Here is a 26,040-nt window from a genome sequence, read left to right as displayed (position 1 = left end):
GGACAAATCTTGCAACATAAGATTATCTGGTTCCAAAATAATAGTAGTTAGGAAATTTTAATAAATTATGCTCTAACGTATTATCAATACAAAAGCTAAAATCTTTTCTAAAATCATGATTAACTTTTATCTACTGACCACTTATGCATACACACACACACACACACACACACATACACAAATGCACAGCTGTGATCTGGATATGATTTATGTGCTGTTCTGTTACTGGAAACTTGGTCCCAAGGGGTGCTGATGCTGCAGGGTTCATATTCTTTAATAACTTATCAAACAGTGAGTTTTTCTAAAATACACACCAGCTTAAAAATGTTGCCGAAAATACTCATACTAAATAAATGTCTAGTAGGTGTCAATTAGAGAACTTTCTCAGAAACCACAAAACTATTTCACTATTTTCTCAACGACTGGTGGTGGTGACCATGTAACTTAACTTCCATTCGTAGGAGACTTTAAAGTAGAAGGCAGTGATGATAGTGACGGTGACCACCACTACCAAACAAACCCTGACACTTATCACCTGACCTGGGGGAAGAGGACAGCTGGCGTAAGAACTCTTCAAGGAAGACATTGTTGTGGGGCTGGAGAGACCTCAGTGGGGAAAGACACAAGCCTGGCAACCTAAGATCAAAACCTACTTAAAGGTAGAAGGAAAAACTCGCTCCACCAAGCTGTCCTTTGACCTCCACATTCACAACATGGGATGGCTATGTCCTGAACATATGCCCCTGCCCTCCACACACACCAGTAACTAAGAACTAAGATGTGACTTTTTTGAAGTTCTTATTCAAGAGAAGTAGAAGGAAAACAATTGTGATATAGTATGTATGTTAAGTTTTAGATCTTAGAGATCATTTTCTATGAAATATCTTCAGTGGAGAAAATACTACAACAGTTCACACTCATAAGAAAATAAAGAAGCAAATGCTTACCTCTGGTTTGGGAACAAAAGCTTTTCCTGGAATTGTAAATAGATGTTCAACATCGCAGAGGTACTGGGCCATAATGGAAAGACGACTGCGCTGTTTGCTTCCGGTAGTGGCTACAAGTCTCTACAGATGACCAAAAGATAGGTTTTAGAAAACAGTTAATCCCCTCGGACTAAAAAGAACAGAGCCAAAACTTGCTCATTTTTAAAGACAAAGTATTTATATTATTTTACACACACACACACACACACCCCTTCCATACTTTGTGACATAAAACATGTAGACTTAGGGAAAAAGCATCATTATTTACTGAGACATACTGTAGAAACATCAATTATATCATGTATAATGCACTGGAAAAAAATCATAAAGGCAAACTACTAGTGATTGTTGGAGACTTTCAAGCCATTATTCTGTAACAGAAAGTCTTACATAAAGCAACTAATCAATAAACATTTTATGAAAAAATTAGCAAATAACCAAAAACTATAAAAATAATTTTACAGATAGTTCTATAAATAAAATAAAGCCTTGAGTATTTAAGAACCTTTGAAATACAGGCTGTTTGTGACAAATAATTTATGCAAAAAATTTGGACTTTTTCTTTTAACCAACCACTTATTTTGAAATGAATTAAGTACAAGACAAATTGTTAAATAAAATACAATTTGCATGAAAATTCCAAACAGATTTCTAAAAAGAATTTCAATATATATATATATGTAAAATTAAAGTTCAGATAAAAATTAAACAGTATCAAGAATGGCCAGAACACTCCTGGAAAATACCATCAGTGCCCATTGGAGACTCAGCCTACCTGATATCAAAATTAAGGCAGCATTGCTACAAACATGAACAGACCAATAGGACAAAAACCTTAGATGGAGACCCAAGCACATGTGGGTATCTGATACATGAGATGTGATTGTCTTAACAAAAGGAGTAACCATTCATTAACTGGTATAGGTGTAATTAAGCATTTGCAGGAGAAAATAAGAGGTCCCAACTTTCTACGATAAAAAAAGACAAACTGTAAATGAATTACCAGTGAATGAAAAACAAAATTTAAGTCTTTTGCAAGTAATATCTATGACTCTAAAGTGGAGAAGAATGTCTCAAAGATGGAAAGCCAGAAGCTACAAAAGATGAATATATTTTTCTGTTAAAATTATTTTGAGTTCAATTAAAACACTCTCAAGGTATATTGTAGATTAAGAATGTATTTAGAGGGCCAAAACGTTAGTGTCCACAATACAAAGGTGATGCCCACACACAAGACATTAACAAAACAACCAGAAGATTGATAATGCAAATCATTACAGAGCAAATAAATGAATTATAACCATTAACTATGCTATACTTACAATAAAGCGAGATGTGTAAATTAAAACCACAATAGTCTATAATTCCACACTCAAAAGGAGTATTAAAAATAACTAGTCAATGATGGAAAACTGTAGAAGCTACAGGGATTCTATGCATGGAAGTGAGAGTAGAAAGGACAGAAATTGCTATATGATCATGTTGGATGATAATTTGGCAATAAAAGCTAAAGTTTTACAGCATATATACTTATACAAGAATATATATATTATCCCCAAAGTGGAACATTATAATTCCACTAACATAAGTGGCTAATAGTTTTGCCAACAAACTATGAAGTAACCATTAAAATGAGTAACGAGAGATTACTAGCATAGGTTATACCCCCAACAGAGTATAGCTTTTAAAATGGCAAAATCAAGCATGATCTGATGATGCTTACATACATACCTTAGGGTTTCTGAGTGTGCCTACATATACACTGACAATATACAAACAGGGAATGTGTGGGCATGATGAGTACCTCTTTTACCATGGTTCAAAACACAGGGAAGGAGGGCTCCAAATATACACATGGCATTTGGCTTTTGAAACCAGTGGAATATAAGTTAAAATTGGGTAGGACTGAGAGTAACAGGGACAAAGATTCCTCATCTTTCTAAATGGATCGTGTTTCTGTGTCCTTGAGCTCTGAGGACACCCCAAGACTCCAGTTAGCTCTTTTAGGACCAAGGTCACAAATCCTAGTACTGAGTAGAAACATCTGAAGCCTGGCACATGGCAGCACATCCATGCTAGGACATCATCACCTTTCAGAGCAGCAGTGGTGGGGTTTTCTCCCTCTTGTTTCACTGACTTACATTGCCTAATCTAATAACTCTTTCTGTTGCTCTTCTAAACTGTTCTGGGGGCATGAAAAAATCATATCATCTGCCTTTTTAGAACCTTACCTTAAGTAAGATTAAATCAGATTTTGGAGTGCTGAAGAGATGGCTCAGTGGTTAAGAGCACTCCAGGCTCAGGGGAGCCAATGGGGCCCCTGGGCACCAGGCATGGTTGTGGTACACATATATGCATACAGGTAAAACATTTATATACATAAAAAAAAGAAACAAACAAGAACAAATGAACGGGTTTTGGATGGGAAGTGGAGGACTCCCCTAAGCCATGTCTGGAGATCTCAGCTTCTCCCCTGACATCCAGACACATCCCCATCTCAGTGCTGCCTTCTACCACCTTCCCATCTGTGCACTGGGAAAGTAGACATTAGTAAGAAACTGAGTTCAAGACAATGAGTTGCTATAGCATGTAAGACACAGAAAATGTTCTTCGGTATAATATAAAAAAGATGTACATATTCTCAAATAAATCCTCTTGCCTTAGCCGCCTAAGTGTTGGGAGTGCAGGCACAATTCACTGTGCCCAGTGATAAAGCAGATCTTTAAAACTAAAATCCAGCAAGAATATAACCATGAACCTTAAAAAAGAACCGAAGAATTAGCCATCCTGGATTTCCTTAAGACATAGCTAATATGCTACTTCACATTTGAAAGATACATTTCCAACGGTGAATTCAAAAGTATTTAAAAAATACTTTAACTAAAGATTAAACTTGAAAGGAGTAGAATTATTTTAATTTGACTTAAAGCATAGTTAAATATATTTTACTCTAAGCATGAAGCACTTTGTACAGTCAGAGGGGGTGTTCTAATTCATAATCTAGACTTAGTCAATCTCCGTAGCAAATATACCAGGTTGTGGAAATGAAAATATGAGCCTTTGATTTTAGTTTAGAATAAAGCAACACTCAAAACTTCTAATCCATTGAACAAAAACTCAAGTCACAGTCCAGAAAGCCTGCAAAGACTTTATACTAAAAGCTACCCTCAGATATTAATGGCCTATTAACCATTTAATATGTATTACCATTTTTTTATGTTAGACATAGCACAGATAAAGCTATGAACACAAAAGTCCATCAATAGGTGATTTTTCACAAAAAAGGCCAGGAGAACAAACGAGTTAATTTTTCAGTAAAAGGACACCACTAACCCTTATATTTTAAAAGTTGCTCTAAGGATTAGAAAACAAGGCATTAGACAATACTACTACCCAGTCTTACCTTGAAACTCTCACCTGCAAAAATGTGAAAGTCCACCAAAAGGACCAGTATTACCCATACTTCTAATGCATTACACAAATTATAAACTTGATACAAACTCGATATTCATGCAGAAATTTAACTAAAGCTTTGTTGAAGAAAACTAATTGCCCACGACAAAGTCAAAACAACACTATCATTAAAGCTGCAGCTGCCAGCTGAGTCACTGAGAACATGACTCCACTACTCAAGCCTCTGCTCCCCTGCTCTTTCTTCAAAGGATGAGAGCTCAATGTTTTGGATTTCTATTGTGTTGTTCAAGAAGAAATATACCAAATAACCCATCAGCAGAAGAGAACAAATCTAGCAATGTGGTATAGTGAGAGACAGCACCCTGACCACTCAGCTGTATCCTTCCCCTTTACAGTATCACCTTCTGCTGCTTCACCCCCACCTGTACTTGATATTCCATTTATGTATTGGTAATTCAGTCTTAGACTTTCCTAAGCTTGTGTAACTATTTCTTCAATACATGTAAACATGACAGGTATTTGGTCAAATTCCTGTCTTAACTGACCTGTTTGACCTGGGGGTTCCTCCTGGTCTCCCCTCTCTATCCCACAGAGCTGCTGCTCCTGGGACACCTCATCATTTCTCTGGTGTCTTTAATCACAGCGATGCCTATCTGGGCTTTTGCAGAGTGCTACTGATAAGAGCCCAGTGAAGGGCAGATGATAATAAATGGGCTGAGATTTATATACTAACAAGGGTAAAACACAATTTACTTTTACTGTACACAAAAATCAATCTCAAGTGAATTATGGACAGAAAAGTGAACAGAAAGAGACCTTTATGATCTCTAGACATAAAATGATTTCTTTAGTAAGATATGAAATAGCCATAAATTAAAAATGGAGAATGTCTGATCTTTAAGAAAGGAAATGAGAGGGAGGGTGGAGAATGCTGAGAGAGTAATGGGGCAGCTGTGTGTGAACAGAACCAAAGTACATTATCTAGGTGTGTGTGAACGTGTTGGAACGAAGCCCATTATTCTGTATAATTCACATACGTTAGTAAAAAAGTAAAAGAAAAGGGAATGTCAGATTCTCAAAAGACACTGTAAAAAGATGATAATCTAAGCATAGAGAAAGGAAACCTGCAGTACAGTGCAATAATAAGGGACTAGTACAGAGAATATGTAACAACTGCACACCAGCAAACAGAAGATGATCCAATGGAACAATCAGCAAGGACAAGCAGTTCAATGTAAAATACCCAAAGATACAATGACGCTCGATTTTTTAAAAATTCTGCAAAGACAAAAATTAGTACAACACATCTGTGGTGGTTTGAGTATGACTAGCCCAGGGAGTGGCACTATTTGAAGGTGTGGCCTTGTTAGAGTAGGTTTGCCCCTGTGGGTGTGGGCTTTAAAAACCTAGCCCTAACTGCCTGAAAGTCAGTCTTCTCTTAGCAGCCTTCATATGAAGATGTAGAACTCTCAGCTCCTCCAAAACCATGTCTGTCTGGATGCTGCCATACTCCCATCTTGATGATAATGGACTGAACCTCTAAACCTGTAAGCCAGCCCCAATTAAATGCTGTCCTTACAAGAGTTACCTTGGTCATGGCATCTGTTCACAGCGGTAAAACCTTAACTAAGACAACACCATTATTCCTAGATTAATAAAAATGTGTAAGTCTAGTACTACCTGGAACTGGCAAAAATATGGAGCAAAATGAACTCATGCACACACTGTAGGGAGGAATATAAAGGCCTGATGACTGCAGAACAGTTTAGAATGACCTAATAAGAATGAAGCTTCTGTTTCCACTTCTGAGCACATATCTTATCCAAAGCTTGCCCTTGTGCCTAAGAACTTTCATGACAATTTTGTTCATAACACTACAGAACTGAAATGAGTCTTGGGCCCTCAGGTATGAGACTAGACAGATTATAATAGTGAAAGAGTGGGTAAGACATAGAGCAATATAAGAAATTGTAACTATGAGCACGTGTGAATCCTACTCGGTTGTTTACAATAAACACACACATATTATATGATTGCTTTTAAAGAAAGCTTAAGCGTGGACAAACATAAAGTATATGACATGCATGGACACAGATCTATGTAAGACTACAGAAGGGAACAAGCCAAAACTCAGTCCCTATTACCTTGGTATTAGGGAGCAGAGAGGAGATACAATCAGAGTGAGGGAGGTCAGGCTGTAGGAGGCAGATCTTTTCCTTAAGCTTACCCTTGCTGTCATGTCTTACAAGCTGCCCTTGTTCACCACGCAGGTTCACTCTGTAAACTTAGACTACTCAGGCCATGAGCAGGCACCACTGAGGACAGCAGGGTACTATGTGCACGTGAGCGCCTTCCTTGGCTGACAAGTATAATCCATAGTCTCTACTGGGAGCATCTGGTAGTCATGTCTGTTTATCTTCATTACACGTCTTATCTTTTGGATGGGTTTTGTTGGTTGTTCTGTTTGTAATGGAAAAGCCTTACCATAGAAAACACAGTGGTAAATATAAAGTGGTACTTTATTTGGGCATCTGGTCATACCATGAAATGTCCAGAAAAAGAAGAGACTTACCTCAGCCACTTCCTTTTGAAACGTTAACGTCATCTTAGTTCTGCCATAAACGAAAGGGCCATTTTTAAGAGAAATATTTTCAAGCCACTTGATAATCAGTGGAGTTGAAACACTAAAAGGCAGATTTCCAATAATATGCACATTTGGAGGATCTGTTTGGTGGGAACGGGGGAGAAGACAATTTGGAATGAGTACGTGAGTATATTCTGAACATGATCTTAATTAAATGTAAATTTAACTGGATATTATGAGACTTAAGGCATAAGAAGAGACACAACTTGGTATTTTTTAGTTTTCTTTAAATGCACCCCCCCCCCCCAAAGTAGCTTTGTATTTATTAAGGGAAAAGTTCTCAGAAAGTTTGCAAAATGAGGTGTTTTGAAGAAAAAAATAATTTTCTTTAGACATGAGGAGTTTAAAATACCTCTGGGGCTGTCAGATCATCAGACACCCAAGAGGGAAACACAAGCTGAGTCCAAGATCTGAATGGATGCTTAAAATATTTAGGTGAGAAATAAAACAAGAGGGAGAGAGTAATCTAGGCAAAGCCTTTGCAATGTGAAGATGTCCCAAAGAAACCTCAGACTCAAACAAACAACAAGTGGGTTAAACAGAAACAAAACAAAACACCAACACCAAACCTCCAAACCACTGACAAAGAAAAGTGAGAATGAGTTCCCAGACGCTCTGACAATTGGGAACTAGTGCACAGAAGTGTGGGAAGCGGCCGGCTCTCACCATTACAAGGTGGTGCTTGGCATAGGCATTGCTTGAGAGAAAAGACAACTCCATATATGGAGTTGTATGCGCTGAGAGGTGTGGTTACCCGATCACCTCACCCATCATTGAGAGTGGCCAATCTCCAGTGACTTCGTGGCAGTTGCTGATAGGATTAAGGCAATGCTTATAAGGGGCTGCGGGGGCTGGGGAGAAGAAGACAGAAGAAGCTCGCTGTACAGCAATAGCTGAATAAACCACTTGAAGAAGAACACGGTTGCCACTGCCTTATTCCGAGGGTTGGACGTGGGTAGCGACACAGACGTCTTGAGGGTGATATATGACAATTGCATGATGGATGCAGAAGGTGGCTGTGAGCCAGTGACAACTGCAGCTCTGTGCCCAGAGGGTCAGTTTGAAGGTGGAGACTATTAACACAAGCTACTCAAAAGGAGCCTGACCCCGAGGAGGCCGGGGACACAGGAGTGACTAGATCTGTCAAAATCTCTCTGTTATTCTGAGAGTTTCTGTTAGCAATCTGTATGTCCTTTATTATATGATTTCCTAAGAGCTGGATACTGCAGGTAGCCAGGAAACATCTGTCCTTGAAGAACAGTGCCTTGGCTAGTCAGAGTCACTGTAAAGACAAAGGAAAAAAGAGATCAAGGTCTAAGGGTGGCCTACATTACAGCATTTGAAAAATAGTAACAATAGTTTGTGTGGCATCATAAAAACAAAGTTTATTTGCACATAAACTAAAACTTGAAGATATGAGACAAGGCTATTAGGATTAGGGAAAGTTCGACCAGGTAGTGCACACCTGCAGTACCAGCATTTGTGAGGCTAACACAGTAGGGTTCTCAAGTCAAGACTGGGCCACCCTCGGTTACAATCTGAGACTCTGTCTTAGAAATATGTATAAAACAGAAAAACTGATTATATTTTGGAAGAAAATATGAAAGCAAAAAAAAATAGAATGTTTGTTTAGGTAATTTTAATAGAAATATATAAACACAAGCACCTTATTATAATAGATATGCAACCGCTGAAACAAATATCTGTAATATGAATGAACAGATACACACACACACACACACACCCCCGGGTGAACGACTTTCTACTCCCAAACCAAAGGCACTTACCCTCCTCCCAGGGTCTTCTGATGTTCTCTGGAAAAGCCTTTTCTACCTTATACGTCAGCACATCTCCATGAACAATTCGGAGTTTCCCAGGTGCTGCATCAGAAAGCATCTAGTTTACAAAAGGTCAATAAATGAGCTCACAAACTTCAGGACGGCAAAACTAAAAATCCTAACCCTGCCAGCATTACTGGGTGGGGAAAGCTGAATGCCATGTGAGCACTGGAGAACTGACATGGCATGGGCTGATGAAACCATTGTGTTTCTGATAACACAGTTAGGGGTTAGGTAGTAGAGAATACTGTGATAGCTTAGGACTTAAACAGCATACTAACCTAATTCTGACAGTCAGAATGACTTGTATTCTACATGGGATTTACCATGGCTTTTGACTTCTACTTAGAAGAGTTGACATAACCTACTAAGAGACCGTACAGTGAGAGATCGAGGATTCAGAGTAAAGAGTATGAAAATGAGCTAAGTCAACTAAGGCTGCAAACATTAAATGTACACACAAGATCCTGCATATAACCAAACTTAATGCAATCTCTGAGCAAACCCAAACCAAGTAGGAAGTACCTTGCCAGGCCAGGTGGCATGTGACATTCTAAGACCCTCCTTGCCCACAGCATCCTTACTTTCCTGAATCAGAGTCAATGTCAACCTAAGAATAACCCTGCATATCTTCACAACTGTTACCTCTCAGCCTAATTCTGTTTCTGATCATGTTTCCTTTTTCCCTTCAGTCTTTCTTAGCACAAAAGACAACAGTAAGGTCTTGGGACTTAGCTCTAGGGTTGAATACTTGTCAGCATATGCAAATCTGTGTGTTCTACCCTAGCCCCACCAAACCAAACTACAGCAAACCTCTTTTCTTTGTACTCTCTTAGTTTCATCATAAACTAAAAGCCAGCCTTAGCTTAAGTGAGCCTCAAGACTGAGCCGAACTCGGTGTGAAATCCTGCATCCACTACAAACCTCTCCTCCTGATATCCTTGATAAAATCAAAGCCATGCAGCCCCTGAGCTTACCATGCTGAAACCGACTGTCAGTGAGAGCACCGCTGAGGCAGACTGTGTGGAAAGGGTGACCCTCTCCACTGTCTCAGTTCTGTGCTCAGTGTACCCTGGTTCCAATTCAGTTGCTGAGATCCGAGGCATAGCCTAGGGCTATACAGGGAGGGCCAACAAGTTCTAGGAGAGTTTTGCCTCTTTGCTCTTTTCCCTTATGACAAGAAAGATACTTCCCCTAACACTTTCCTTTTGTCCATTCAAACAACTGAGCACAGGTTTGGGAGACCCTGAAGCAAGGCACACAACTCTAGACTGCTCTCCCCTCTGTTCATCCTGTGGCTTAGAGGACACGCAGGGAGCCAGGCTACAACTTGACTGCTTCTACCTTTGCTCACTGTGCCTTGCCTACAGCTCCTGACAACACTGAGCACACTAGAACAGCTGCACATGTGCAGGCCTCTCTCTCTCTCTGACAACTGTGTTCTTTGGGGAAGCTGTTTGCCTTTTAGGTAGTGACCACAGTGACAGCAGTGCACAGTAGGTGTTTAACAAGCATTTAATATGCACGAGTGTATGTGGTCTTCACATACTCTTTTCATCAAGCTGAAGACTACTGCATAAACTTGTTCCCAAAGTCTGTGGGGTATGGGAATTTGCAAAGATTTATCTCAGTAAAAAATGAGGCAAGATTATACAAAATAATAATTTGAAGTACAGAGCTGAAATGCCTGTACTAATAAGAGGGTGAACACTTTAAGTTTGATCATTTAATTACATATGGTTAGTCAAAATAATTGTATACTTCTGACATTAATATACTCGGGGATTATTTTAAACCATCATGGTTTGCTAAAATTTAACCCAATCAGTTTCAGATAATCTGTCTTAGAAAACACGGCAATTTCAAGATACTAAAACTGAGAATGTTCTTATGAGATGTTTGATAACCGTATAAACACAGTGAATTTAATGATAACATTTACCAATAATGGAGAGGGCTAAGTTTTTTCTGTAATTATACTTCACATAATTAAAACAAAACAAATTAGCATATCATAAAACAAGGAGGCAGAACGAAGAGCTTTTGCTACACAATGTCAAAGTATAAGAAGTAATTAAGTAATTAGTAATTAGGACTAAAGCAAAACAATGTAAACCTGCCTCTTTGGTATTAATTGAAATGCTCTGATAACTGTGTTTGAAATGTTAATTTTTCCATATTCTCACATACACAACTGCATACTAAAAGCTGACAAAAATAGTGATCTCCTTTCCTTTCCTCTCCAATACAAAGTTGTATTTCTATTCTATTTCTTTTGAACCCCCACTCAGGTTTAACACTCAGTCAAGACAAACTAAATCTGCCTTGTAGAAGGTCTGTTTCCTTCTTGACAACTGTGTAGCCTCAGTTTCCCTTGTCCAACTGGTCACTGCAGGAGGAAAGACCTGAGGCAATTATGGGGCTGGGGGCTGGGGTGTGCTAAACCAATTGAACCGATATCATGATTATAGAAAATGACCTTTTAAACACCTAAACCAATACTCAACAATAGCACATACAGATTCCCTATACCCAACCAGAGATAAGGGAAAACTGTTCTCATCAGATCCTGCTACTGTGGGGTGGGAAATATCAGTATTACACTTCCAGAACAACCTCAAGTGTTACACTTTAAAAGCACGAGGGGTCCAGAGCATAGCCCAGCATGCTAACAGGCAAGTATCTGGATAGCCACTTTCAAGCTGTTCTATTATTTTAATGTTAATTTTCAACATGTTCTTCTAAGATGCAATGTGAAATGGCTTTGAGTAACGCATTTCACTAAGGCTTAAAAAAGTAGGAAGTCGAATCATGAAAAGGAGAAGCATACATGTAAAAATGACTGCTACTAACACTATCAGCTCCTGGTGTGCATAATGACACATATAATTCTTACTCTGTTTTAGAGTAATTATACCAAGTCCCCAAGAGAGAAAATGTTTCTTCTCCTATTAGTTTTGTACATGAAAGAATACAATGGCCACACCTTTAATAAGGCGGCCAGATGCATATGCAGACACACTTTTTCCTCTGAGAATCCAAAGCTGTGAAAGCATCTCTCCTGGGCTGTAACTGTGATCTACCTGGGTTTGTAACTGTGATCTACCCGGGCGGTAACTGTGATCTACCTGGGCTGTAACTGTGATCTACCTGGGTTTGTAACTGTGATCCACCTGGGCTGTAACTGTGATCCACTTGGGCGGTAACTGTGATCTACCTGGGCTGTAACTGTGATCCACCTGGGCGGTAACTGTGATCTACCTGGGCTGTAACTGTGATCTACCTGGGCTGTAACTGTGATCCACCTGGGTTTGTAACTGTGATCTACCTGGGCTGTAACTGTGATCTACCTGGGCTTGTAACTGTGATCTACCTGGGTTTGTAACTGTGATCTACCTGGGCTGTAACTGTGATCTACCCCGGTGGCCTTTTGGCAAGTTAATTTGATGAGGAAAGAACTCAGGCAATTCTCGAAAGTTAGGCAGAAACTAAAATTTCCTTGAGAATAAAAGAACCAGATCAGATAGCTATTTGGTGTGCTTCATGCCACCTTTGCACAGTAAGGAGCTCGGAGAGCAGTCAACACTGTGAGCTAAGTATTAATGACCTTCATCCTAATTTGTCATCTAATGGACAATACTGCTGACGTAAATACTAGCAGAAGGGCTAGGTAAAAACCTAAAGCAAACATGTGAAGAATCACATGGTATATGATAAGTAGAAAGTTAAAAAGAAATCCAAAATAGATGGAGAAATGTGGGATTTAAGTAACTTTCCTTATAAAGTGTTCACAACTTCATGTGTCAGCACTCGTTCAGGAAGGAGCTTGCAGAAGTGAAGCAGTTTTCCTGATGACTGGAGATACTGACCCACAAGTCAAATACAAATCAAAAGTAAAACAGAGGTTAAATGGAAAAAAGTAAAACAGAGCTTGAATTTCTTCTGAAAATTTTCTACAACTCTAGTATCTCTAAAGTAAAACAAAGTATTCACTGGCCAACTCTTCATAACCATTAACTGTATTATTCTAGTTGTTAGTGGGTGAAACAAACAGAAAAGAGAATAAAAATTACTTTTAATGGAATTAAAGAAAAAACATGACACATCAAAATTTGTGGTTTTCTAACAAAGCAGAAATGTATAGCATTAATCTGTGAGAGAGCAGAAAGAGCTTCAAGTCAACGACTCGCTGACTGCCTTGCAATAGCGACACAGAAAACAGGACAAATTAACCCAAAGTAAACAGCAATGAGATTTCAGAGCAGAAGTCAACACCACTGAAATCAGAAAAGTCAATGAAATTATAGCTGTATTTTACAGATCAATAAAGTCAACTAATCTATAAGCAGGTCAATCAGAAAAATAAATAGGTATACATAAATATATCACACATAAAGGTACCACAGATATTATAGAAGGGAGCAGTGGTGTTACTATAGATTCAACACATAGCTGGACTAATATTAAAAAAATTACAATTCATCATATCAACAAGATTAAAAAGAAAAACACTTCAAAAATCCCAGGAAAAGCTTTTTTTCCCCAAATCCAATACTCACTGATTGCAAAAAACAAAAATAGCCTCCCTTAGTAAACTAGGACAGAAAAGACTTCCTGGGCTGGAGAAGGAGACTTAGGACAAAGCCTCATATGCAGAACCCAGAGAGTCTACCCCTAGGTCTTTAGTGTAGAAAAATGAAGGCATGCACTTACAAAAAAGTTGCATGCTAATATTCAAATAGCTTGCTATGCAACTGTTAAGAAAATTTATCAAAATTAAATGTAAATATTCACAGTGGAGTATTGTATAGCAACAAACAGAAAGCTACTGATAAACACCTCAGCATGTGTAAAAATTATTATGAGAGAGACACACACAACATTAACTAAAAAGTACATACAAAATTACCATAGTCATATATAATGCTAAAAAAGAGGATAAAAATCTTCCTTACAGGAAATCTAATCTGTTGTCAGGGAGAGGCAAACAGAGAGGAAAAAAAATGCCTTGCAAGGAACAAGTTCACACGATCCTGGTTACCATCTTCAGTGTGACAATGATGGCACAAAACATCAGTAATCTGAGTATTGCCACTAAGTATGGTTTATTAAGTCTCAATTAGACCTCAATGAAACTGTAAAACAAAGTACTTACTAATGAATGTTTCAGAAATATTAGCTATCATCAAAATTACTAATGTATGAAACAAAATTTTAAGAAGAATCTGGACTCTTTGCCAGAAGGGAGACACATTTCTGACCTTATGTCCAGTTCACAAATGGGAGAAAACTTATTGAGGTTTCAAGCTCCCTGAGACATCCATCATAAAATCTTCTTACTTCAGGGCATAAAGAATCCCCTTTATTCCGGGCCCCTTCGAGTCCCCTTCGCTGCGAAAGAGACACGTGAGGCAGTGTTCAGGTGGTTACTACAGCGAGGCTTTATTCTTTTATCAGCAGAAGCGGAAGACCCCCAAGCCTGGGAAAGGCACTGCTATATGTACCCTAGAGTGGCGTGTTCACTTCTGATTGGCTGTTCACTCATTACCCATATTACGCCTCGGGATTGGCAGTGGCTTGGTGCACTTTCACCTCTTGCACCTGCACAGTTGGTTGTTTACTTGTGAGAGCACAGGATGCCAGAGCCATCTTGTAATGGCGAATGCTATCACCGCTAACCGCGGCTCCCTACACCCTTAGTCACAAAAATGTAAGCAAAGTAAACGACTACGAAGTCCTGACAGAGGAAAGCACACCTGAGGGGTACAGTACATCAGTAACAGAAGGCAATCTGTTGGTTTTAGCAGTCTCTTGGATCAACTCTTAATCACCACAGGTGGCTCAAGACACGGGGACAACAACTTGATGTTAACACACACTCAAAAAAGCCAGGAATGATGGTACACGCCTTTAATCCTGGCACTCAGGAAGCAGAGGCAGGCAGATTGCTGAGGCCAGCCTGGTCTACAGACTGAATTCCAGGACAGTCAGGACAATGCAAAGAAACTCTGACTCGAAAACCAAAGATTCACTGAATGATTACCAAGTATCAGGCATTCACTAAATACAAGTAACAAACCTATGAGTGAAACTCAGCAGAATACATAGGATTTTCCACCAATAGGCACACACACAAGTTGCGGAGTCTAAGTCAATCCTGCATCCAGGGGTGAGCATGAATGTTCCTTACCATAAAACCCACCCGTCCTGCTTTCACACACTGGACGAGTGTCCCTATGCTTCCAACATATAAAAGGGACGCAACACACTATTATCAGGTACTTCCTCCCCACCACAGCAGCCTCATGAGTATTCTGTAACAACTGAGTTAAGTTACAAATGACATACTTTCAGCCAGAGGATACTTTATAAATTATTATACCTTCTTTAAAAAGTAATTTTATTAGCTTAGGAACTACTAAAAAAGAATCCTTAAAACAGATCACTCTATTCCTGCTTTTACTCAATTTTATGATTAATTTAGGACACCTAATAGAGCATAGCTTTACACATTGAAACATTCTTTACGGGGAAAAAGAAGCCTATTTGATAATTTAGTACCCATCATTTCTTTTTAAGGCAAGTTCCCTTCCTGCAGAAAAGACACTAAGAGTTCATTTTGCTCCTTGTGAAATGGCTAAGAAATCAAATGTATATTCCCTGTGATTTGTCTTGGATTGGCTTTGATATTTCCATAAAAAAAAAAAAACTGTAAAACTTCTTGATAATGTTACTACTTACCTTTACTACCAAAGGACACATTTAGTCAGCTGCTAAGATACATGCACAACTGTCAACGAGGATTTTATCCCCCACATCATTGTTGAATGCCTGCTTTGTAGCATGGTCCTATGTAGTACAGATACAGAGGAATAAAGACCCAGATCTTTATTCATGTGTTACTTACATTGCAAAGGGATGTGACTGGCAACAAGCAAGAGCGATACAGACACAGTGTGCACAGTGATGCTAGAACTAACCAAACAAGGCAGAGGTCAGGAGACAGGGACTCCAGGGATGGTGTTGGGTGAGAAGGAAGGGTGGTGGTTGCTCTTTCAATAGCTCGTCTTCAGACATCTTTAGTTTAATGAATAGAGGAGACTGTATAAGTTAATATGGGGATTAACACAAATTGTATTCACCTTCTGATTAATGGGAAAGATGCACAGCACAGATGGGGAGATTAAAAAGCCCCTTGGAAGGGTAAGAAAGTCAGTGTTCTCTGCGTCCACTGAGCTAAAAGAACAAGCAAGGAGAACAACACGGACACCTGTAGCTTCTTTTTGTCATCACACAATCTCACCCAAACCAACAATATTCTTATCCCACTGCCAACTGGGATGTGGTTCTTAAACAAAACACCTCACACTATTAAATATACTATCTGTTCCGGGAACATTCATCATGTATCACTCCCAAGATTAAGTTAGCAATATGAAGTGAAATCTGACTGGCAACTAGATACAATTCAATATTATGCAGTTATTTAACACAGGAAAACTAGATGAAGGTAGGTGAGAAAAATAAAACCAGTACGTGTCTACAGAAGCCAAGTGCCCACAAAATCCTAGATTTTAAAACAAGTTTTCTCAACCTATTCTAACACACACATGAATACTTGCATATGTGAGTTTTAAACCAATTTGCCTTTTTTTCAAATGGAAGGATGTGAATAATTTTACTTTTCTGTTATCGTCACATAATAAATCGCTACTCATGTGTGCCTAAAGCTCAGGGCTCTCTAAAAGTCTTAGAATCACACAGGAATTAAACAAAGGCCATTCAGTCACCAAGTGTGTCTGAGGAATTTCTGTACAAGATATTATCTAATATAATCTGTCCCAGTTTGCCAATGTTTTAAAAACTGAACATCCCATCCCCTTATCTCAAACCTGCCTTCTTTAATCTCCAAGCAGTTGTTTTACATTGTCCCTGGAACAATCAAAACAAGCTTATTCACTATTGTCAATGAGTGATAGGCAATGTGAAGACACTCCAGTGCTCTCTCAATTAAGGTGAAACACCCCCAGCGCCCATGTGTTAAAACTGCATGTAGAAATTTCACTCAAACCCATCTACCATTCTAACTGGTGCAACTTCTTTCTTCATATGTAAAAATTCTCTTGTAAAAAATGCTTTAAATCAACAACTAATTCCTCTTGATGAGGCTCTAGCCATTTATCTTCTTAGTGTTTTGTGTGGGGAAATGCTTTTTGGAGCCTAAAGAAAGTTCTCCAAAGCCATGGCAACTGGTCACTACTATTAAAAATTATGTACTTTTATTGCTTTCTAAAGAACTGGTTAGTTTATTTAGCATACACATGGAAAGTGCTTTTACTCAAGCTGTAACCAACAGACCTTTGGGGATTCCTGCATCCAGAGCAGCTTTCTAGACTTCTGTAGACGATACAACCCTAACCTCTGAGCTAGGACCTGGAGAGCTGCAGTTTGATAAACTGCCTGCCCAGTCCTTGGTCAACATGGGGACTTTAGAATCATGGCTTAAGATTTTCATTTGGTTTGTGCTTGTTGAAAAAAAAAAAAAAAAAAAAAAAAAACACCTTTTAAGCATCTCACCTGTAGTCCTGGAATAAACCGAGTGTCCTTTTCAACCACCAGCAGCTCAGCGATATCAGCATTGAGGATGCTTCTCGTGATCCCCCCAGGTCCGGGCCCCACCTCGTAAACATAGACATCTGCTAGACTGCCAGCTTTCCTTACGATTTTGTCTAAGTTAAAAAAAAAAAGTTTTAGTTACTTTTATTATCACAGCAAATTCACTATTTTCATTCTCACTTTAAACCAATACATAATAGTCATCAATATCCTACACCACTGTACTGCACTAGCTTCTTGACGGAAGAGGATTATCCTGACAGTTTCCCTCACTACCTCACCAACCTCCCGAGCCCTGGCTGGCTGGTGTGCAGCACTTCACCACAGCCCTTGCCCGTCACGACTTGACTCCTCTCACACGCACTCTTCCATCCTCACACGCATGGCTCCAGGAGGACAACGCACAAAGTCCCCATTTCACCTATAGTTATGTGGAGGTCAGAATGACAACCACAATAAATTCCCACATCACTACACTCTGAAATTTGAATTATTTATCATTTCCAGAAAAAAAAAAAAAGAGTTTGGATTTACTATCGGAGATTTTAAGCCTTGCAAATACTCATTTTAAGATGGAGTTACTAATTGTTCAGCTAGTTTAAGTTAGCAGAACCTAAGAAATCACACACACACAGAAGCAGACTCCTAAAGCCAATTAACAATCACTCTGGAAAAAACACAATGGACTGGTTTTTTTTTTTTTTTGAGACTGGGTTTCTCTGTGTAGTCCTGGCTGTCCTGGAACTCACGATGTAGACCAGGCTGGCCTCGAACTCAGAAATCCGCCTGCCTCTGCCTCCCAAGGGCTGGGATTAAAGGCGTGCGCCACCATCACCCTGGACTAGTTTTATTAACCACAAGATATTAAAATTCATACAACTGGACTTCCTTGGATGCTGGAAATGTTGTTACTGAATACATACTAGCACTTCTCGTCACTGTATTCTGACACTGTACAGTCCCAGTTGATGGTTATTATCGATCTAGGTAAGCTTAAAGGTAAAATGTTGCTTACCCATTCCCAGAGAGTACTGTATCTACTGTATCGTAATAGCTACAGTGAGGAAATCGGCACCCGGAGTCATTCCCTTACATAACCGTTGCAGCTACACTCTACTATAGTTTATCTGAACAGCTGCCGGCTGTCCTTTTGTCTGTTTAATTTACCCAATGTCATAAAGAAAAGCAAACGGCTGGGAGAGGACTTCGAACCAAGGTGTGGATTCTAAAACCAAATCATTGTTTTGTTACAGGTTACCGACTGGTCTCTCAGAGGGAATAAGAGTCATTTATTAAGCAAGGGAATTATGCGCTTAATATCCTCAGTCTAAAGTAAGGAAAGCAGCAACAGGTGGGGCAGTGGTTTCATTCTTCAGCTTCGCAGGAATGCTTAAATGAAACCAGGTATCAAAGACACGGTGTCAAACCCCTAGGTCTGGGTTTCAATCTTGCTCCACCTGAACTCACTAGGGCAAGTACCTTTATTTACTTTCGGCCCAGTTCCCACTCAAAAAAAAAAAAAAAAAAAAAAAAAAAAAAGACTGAATAAAGGACCTATAAATCTGGAACTTATACCCAGGGATGCACATGAGAACATAAATAAAAAATTGAATGGCTGGCAATGTAATTCAATTGATAAGTGTTTGCCTAACATGCACGAAGCCCTGGGTTCTATCTGTACTCAGCAATCAGTAACTGAACATGGTGGTATATGCTTATAATTTCAGCACTTGGGAGGAGAAGGTAAGAGGATCAGACATTCAATGTCATCTGCTGTATAGTGAGTTTGATGCCAGCCTTAGACACAGGCGACTGCATTTCAGCAGAGAGGTGCTTTATATTTAGTATGTGCTAATGACTAGGAGAGGATGCTAGAACCAAAGAATCTAGAAGTAGGTATTTTAAGGTTCTTGAGGGCCTTTCTATCCAATAAAAGATGAGAAAACTTAAGTGGACTGTTTTGTACCAAATTAATACTGTTACGGGTAGGTAGAATAAAAGCTCCAAAGTCTAGTGCCTTTATTTGCAGCAGATGGAACTTATTCTCAAGTGGAGAGCATCACTAACACGTGGGTGGTAAGTAAAACAACAAATACCTGTGAAAACTCATCAAAACATCGGTGTCAAAAACTGGTGACCTTCACCCTATATACATTTAATCACATACAAGTTATTTTTAAGGAAGCCAGAGGATGTCAGCTTATTAACTGCAAACTCAAGACTGGTGCTCCAGTATCACAGACCCAAGCATTGGCACAAGGTAGCTGTAGGTACCTTTTGGTTAGTATGAATTTACAGAGCGAATCTCCATTCCCTACAGGGATTCCTGGATTTACGTGACCATTTATCCTATTTACTCTTTTGGATTCGTTTTTGAAACAGAGTCTCTCTTTGTCTCTAACTGGCGGCAGTCCTCCTGTCTCTGCTCCCCGGGGTGCTGAGATTACAGAAGGGATTTACTGCTCTAGGCTAACGAGAGGCAGACTGGGGACAGGGTGAAAGGGAAAACCCGCACTAATTCAAATCCCTCTCATCATAAAGCGAGCGGGAAGCAACTCAAGCCGGCAGAGTGGTCCACAGAGCGTCGCCTCAGCCCGCGAGCAGAAACGGAGGTGCAGCGCTTGATTGACAGCCGCCCGCCCCGCCCGGCTCCGCTCCATCACCCGCCCGCGCCCACCAGGGAGACCCGGGCGAACGGACGACTCAGCCACCTGTCAGCCTCAAGTCCAGGAGGAAATTCTGGGAAAGCTGCTTCACCGCTCGCAATCCGAACAACTTAATGATCTCCCGAATGGTGGGCAGCGGGGGAAGGCGGAAAGTGCCGAGCTTCCCTGAGGCAGCCATGAGGGCGAACTACACCTCCAGTCCCCACGCCGCGGCTGGAAACGTCCACGGCGCGCAGGGGCGGGGCCTTGGAGACGATGGCCCGCCTCTAAGGCTACCTTATTGGGTGGAGAAACTTGCCGGAAATGACGAAGGCCGACAGGAAGTCTGTTTGTACTGGGAGCGTAGGATCGCGTCAGGCCGAAAGCGGTGCAGGCTGGGAGAGGGGAGGGGACGGCGTCTAGGAGGCGTGGTTTTCTAACCCCGCCTCTGGGAGGCTCCTCCGGCCTTTGACATTCCAAAGGCTTGGTTTTTTTGATTAGTAGCTGGAAAGATGGTGATTGGTTGCCTGCTGTTTGTAGACAGGATTTTCCCCCGTAGGCTAGATATTTATTTCTTTGCGTCCATCACTTCTCTCAGCCGCAGTGTTTTGTTCTGTTAAGTGGTTCAAAATTGTGAGCGCCACACGAAGGCGATCACTCTGTGCGTGGTCATGGCATAAAGTCAACTTGTTGTCAGCAGCGGCCAGTTACAGCAGCAGTGATTTGGCATCCGAAGTTTTATAGGGGGTGCTGGATCTCACGGTGGTTTGTGGAGAGGGCCAGCCATTGAATGCAGACCTTCGTGAGCAATCAAAATGTATCCAACTGAGGAGAAACCGCACTTTTTTTTTTTAATAGCGTATATTGATTTTACAAAGGTATGTGTTTGTTTGTGACTTTTCCCAAACATGCACATACATATTGTGATCGTATTTACTCCGTTTATTACTGTCAAGTGTTCCCCTCTCCATTGTCCTGTTCTAATAGTTCTTTTACTTCTGAATCCTTTTCCCCCTCCTATATTATATTGTGGGGGGGAAAAAAGCACACATGTAATTCTTGTCTGAGTTTGGCATTGTTCCTTGATGATATTAATTTACATCTAGCCATAGCATGCCTCAGAACTTAGTTCCATAGAGAACTATAGGCTCACTTAAGGTAAGCCAGCTGGAACCTGAGTTTAGAACTTAGACTTCTGAGCAAATGGCTGAGTGCCAGCCAGTTAATAGCACCTTAGCTTTAACCAATAGCAAGAGACCAACTGACTCAAGCAAAATAGCTATCTATAACCAACTAAACTTTGTCTCTAGATAATTTCTCTTTTCTTGTCATTGAACAATGCCTGTCAATTTTCTGGCCAGAGTTCTGTGAAAGAATTCCAAGGGCTGCCTAATTTTAGAATGGTAAATAAAAGCCATTCTGGACCTTTAAATATGTTGTAATTTTGTCTCTTGAGTTAAGCACATTAAACTTTGAGAAGTGTTTTTGATACCATTTGTAATTATTTCATATTCCCTTTTAAATCTTTCAGGTGTAGTCTTGTGAAATAGGACACACATTGCTCACCTCCGTTTAAAGCATGGTCAAGAAAGCTTGGCAAGGCCATGTAATTCACAAAGCTGAAAGATCACAGATTCCAGCTGTTGTCGAAGTGTGCACACTGCGGCTGCTATTTTTAAGCAATGCCAGCACAGTCAGCATCAGGACCACTCTTTTAGCCTTTGAAGATTTTCTAAAGCCCATTCATGCTGCAAGCACTGCAGTCTCTCCCCTCCTCTCAGAGCAATGTTTGGGAAGTAAACCATAAAGGGGTTGCACTTTTCAAAAGCTCAACTAAATAAATGTACCAATGTAAGGCCCCCCACTAATGGAGGACCTCACCCAAGCCTCGGGAATTTGAGGCTACCCCAATAACTGCAAGACACCAAACTTGATGTAATCAGCAAGAGGCATATTTTAATCAGTATACTGAGGTCAAGACCTATAGCCCACGCAGGGGCAATGGGGTCTGACCCCAGGGCTTTGTTGACAGAGAGAATTTAAAGCCCAAAACCACAACTCAGGGGGGAAACCACAACCCAGGGGGAGTAAGGGAGGGCTATTGGAGAGCACCTGTGGAAGGTTCCAGTCCATTTTTCAGTTTGTGATAGGATACAAGGAACAGGCTATTCTCTAAGAGCCTATATGTAATCAGCCAAGTTCCTGGTATCCAGGATGTATGGGCATGCTGAGAACTCCCAACTCAAACTCTCCTGGTATCCAGGGTGCACAGGAATGCTAACTTGAACTCTCAGCTCAAACCCTATTCAATCTATCTTATGGTCAGTTTTTAGTTCCTGGTACCCATAGCACTTGGTCACGCTATCTTGAACTCCCAGCTCTGAACTCTATTCAGTCTATCATCTATTTTGTCTTGTGGATAGCTAGTTTCCTAGGACCCAGAATGCAGAACAAGCTGATCTGCACTCTTGACTCCATCTATGAAAAGTTTAAAAGATTTTTTTTACTCTTTCACCGGGTTTTACAACTGAGTGGTTTGGAATTATTCGCTCACTAATCGTTACAGTACAGCTTTGGGTAGATTTTATTATGACATAGTGTTGAAGGTGAGACTTAGGGCAGCTCAGCAGTTTCCCCACACTTCACAGTGGAGACGGAAGGCTTGTGCATCAGGCAGGGGAACCACTGGAGAATGGCTATTTGATGCTTAAAATCCAAGTCCCAAGAGAAGACAAACAAGCTCTGTCTTCCTGGGATGTCTGAGAAAACAAGAAAGAAATGAAAACTCTTCAAATCTTTTTTTTCATAAGTGTCAGGATTTTACTTTTTTCAGTCTGATTTCACTTGGGTATAACTGAATCACGCGTTGTTTATGGTTCTGGTAGTTACTTAAAAAAAAAAAAAAAAAAAAAACTAATGGAAAACCAGACCACTATGGGCCCGGTGGAAAAGTAAAAAGTCCATGTATCCACTTTAGTCTTTGCTAGATCAGCAGGGACAATGGGCTGACTGATGTATCTCCTTTTGAAAATGAGTACATGGTAGGACTTTCCCAAAGTGCCATAAAAAAAACCTGAATATTTGATTTAGAGATATTATTCTCCATAAAACACTATACGTTGGAGGTTCCTATTCAGGCTATTGGGGTTTGTTTGTTTGTTTGGATGGTTGGTTGGTAGGTTTTGTTTTGTTTGTTTGGTTTTTTTTTTTTTTACTTCCGTGTTTCTTTGGGAATGAGATTATTATCCTTGTCCAACAGTGAAGAAATACTGGCAAGTACAGTTATCGGACCTATCCAGGGTCACACAGCAATGCATCTAGAGAAGACAACCTGAGTTCTGCCTATTTCAAGTTCAAGTTCCAAGTTCAGTAGCCCCGCCCCTCAAGTACTGTATCAACTGAAATTATTTTAAGTTAATTAACATGTTCATTTTGTGCTATTTAAATATATGGCAACATGAATTTAAGTATAGGCCTAGACCTACAGTTTCCATATGACTACTAAGAACACACACTAAAAACATGCAAACCCACCAAACAAACGCACATTGCTTTATTATTTTACAATAAAGAGCCTAAAAATCACCACTCTTTCTGTTGTCTGGATTCGTTTCTTTCCAGTTCAGCTTACTCATGCTATAGTGCATCACATATAGTAGAATTCTCTTGTAAGTTCTCTGGAGTCAAACAAATCTGCTAAAAATCTGTGTCTTTATCACGAGGGAGAACATATTGAGTGTGTCTGTTTCTGCTTTTTTTTATTAGCTTGGGAAACAACTGAATTCAAATCATTTGGCACTAAAGCTGTCAAAGACACATGCTGTTTGTCAGTCACAAGAAGGATGTTCAGATGACCCAGGATGTAGTCACATGAACTTTTAAAAGCAGTGATATCAAACAAAACATCCCAGTGGTCATAAACAGCAAGTTAGATTTCTAAGAAATTGTGCCCAGGTCTAACTAGGGACTTTACTGTGCTGTCTTACTGGTTTTCATTTGGGACATTGTGTCCCATTTACAAAGCTTCGTCCCAGGCCACTTCATTCAGTTCTCATTTAAATTCTTTATTGAAGTTTCAAAAAGGCATCCAGTCACTGCCCCCCTTGCTGGTAAGTGCTGGAGCCGAGTCAAAAATTCACATCTTTTGATTCTACTGTGTTTTTTTTATTAACCTTGTATTAAATAATTATTGAATGAAATAAAAAAATTCATCCTAGAAAAGTCTTCCAAGTTTTTAATAATTCTTGAGATCTAGTTTTTATCATCATAAATATCTGATGTTAAGCCTTTGAATTTCACAAAATTATGCATAACTCCCTGCAAAAGGCTGTGAAATCAGCAGGGGGTGTTTTAGTAGTATATTATCCCTTAAAAGAGAGCTATGCAGTTTCATCAGTTTTGAAGCTTTGAAGTATCTGCTTCATCTAGATACAGATTTTAATATGCTAAAATATTATAATTAAAACAGAAATTGCTGGCCCCACCTATCTGTGAAGATGAAGCACTACAAGAGATTCATACTGAGCTATGCTGTGGATCTCTGATTTGCATGAATCCCAGCATAGCAATACAGGAAACTTTATTTTAGTTATTTATTTTAATAAAATCGCATAGGTGACTATTGATATAAGCAATTTAGTGCCTGTCTATGGGAAAAATGCTAATTCCAAAAGATTGTCATTTTGTAGTTCCCTGGAAAAAGACTTGAAAGCCACAAAGACCAATATCTTCCTGTCATGTGGGGAATTTTTCAGAGAAAATTAAATGTGGTTTAGAATTGCCAAATTGAACTTTACAAAATGTCTATTTTGCTATGTGGAGAGCCCCTTTTCTGGTAGTATTTTATAATTCTATAATGTGCCTCAATGCTCTGGAGGAACATTAAGGACTGTACTTACCACACATTTAATTTTTTTTAAATGGCAGTTTGATGCCCATTGTTCACAGAGGAACCTCATGCCCTACCTTGAGGGAAGAAGAAAAAAAATACAATAATTCTGAGCAGGCTGCGGATAGAAAGCAGAGCAACCCATGGCAAGTAGCACCGGCTCTTTGCCCAAGGGGATAATGCTCCAGTACACTGCTTTTGAAAAATATGGTATTTATCACTATTCTGAGCGGTATTTGGAAGCTTGCTTATTGCCCTCAAAGATCTGTGAATTATTGTCAAGCATCCTAACAGAGTGATGAAGGCAGGCAGCCTTTTCACTAAGGATGGCTTAGAGAACATGAATAGTTGTTTTTTCCTTACAACAAAGCAAATCTTACTTGGATGGACAATATAAGCCAGCAACTGATAAAGGCACTGCAAAGATTACCCTATATTGTCTTTTAAGCTCCAACATTTCATTGACAAGAATCGTCAGCATAAAGAGAATTATTCAAAATAACAAATACATTTGCAGTGAAGATTTACCGTGAATTATGAGTGTGATGGGGAGGCCAATTGTTGCATGGCTAGGAGTCTGGGTTCAATTAATAGATGCTCCATCTCCTGACTATAGCAGACATTGGATTAAATTAATTCAGTACCTGCTGAGAAACAGCTAACTTCCTTTTCCTCCAATTAGTGAGGGATATGTACAGACGGAAAAAGGATGGGGACTTACGTGTCCCCATCCTTTTGACTTAATTTTTTATTAAGTACATTTAGTGTTTGTGTGTGTGTGTGTGATTGTGTGCACGCCATGGTGCACATGTGTGTGTGTAGGCGCGCACGCATGTGTATGTACGTACATGTGTGTTTGTGTGCATATCACGGTGCACACGTGGACATCAAAATCAGAGGACAACTTACTTATAGGAGTCAAATCTGTGAGCATGAAGTAAGCCTGTCAGGCTTGGTGGCAAGTGCCTTAACCCATTGGACCATCTTGTCAGCCTGACTTGCTCAACTT

General features: G+C 39.8%; 1 protein-coding gene across 1 annotated transcript in view; it reads right to left on the bottom strand.

The window, feature by feature from the left end:
- Tfb1m (transcription factor B1, mitochondrial) overlaps positions 1-20,396 on the bottom strand; it is a 35,750-nt gene extending 15,354 nt beyond the window's left edge. The window contains exons 1-5 of the mRNA XM_076926726.1: positions 20,210-20,396; positions 17,460-17,611; positions 8,832-8,940; positions 6,973-7,124; positions 948-1,067 (exon numbers count right to left, since the gene is read on the bottom strand). Coding sequence (XP_076782841.1) covers positions 948-1,067; positions 6,973-7,124; positions 8,832-8,940; positions 17,460-17,611; positions 20,210-20,342 — 666 coding nt within the window. The 5' untranslated portion in view covers positions 20,343-20,396. The remainder of the gene's footprint in view (positions 1-947; positions 1,068-6,972; positions 7,125-8,831; positions 8,941-17,459; positions 17,612-20,209) is intronic.
- Between the last annotated feature and the right edge of the window lie 5,644 nt (positions 20,397-26,040).

The sequence above is a fragment of the Arvicanthis niloticus genome, chromosome 28 (assembly GCF_011762505.2).
Source record: "Arvicanthis niloticus isolate mArvNil1 chromosome 28, mArvNil1.pat.X, whole genome shotgun sequence".
Taxonomy (NCBI): domain Eukaryota; kingdom Metazoa; phylum Chordata; class Mammalia; order Rodentia; family Muridae; genus Arvicanthis; species Arvicanthis niloticus.
This window is presented reverse-complemented; position numbering and strand designations above follow the sequence as displayed.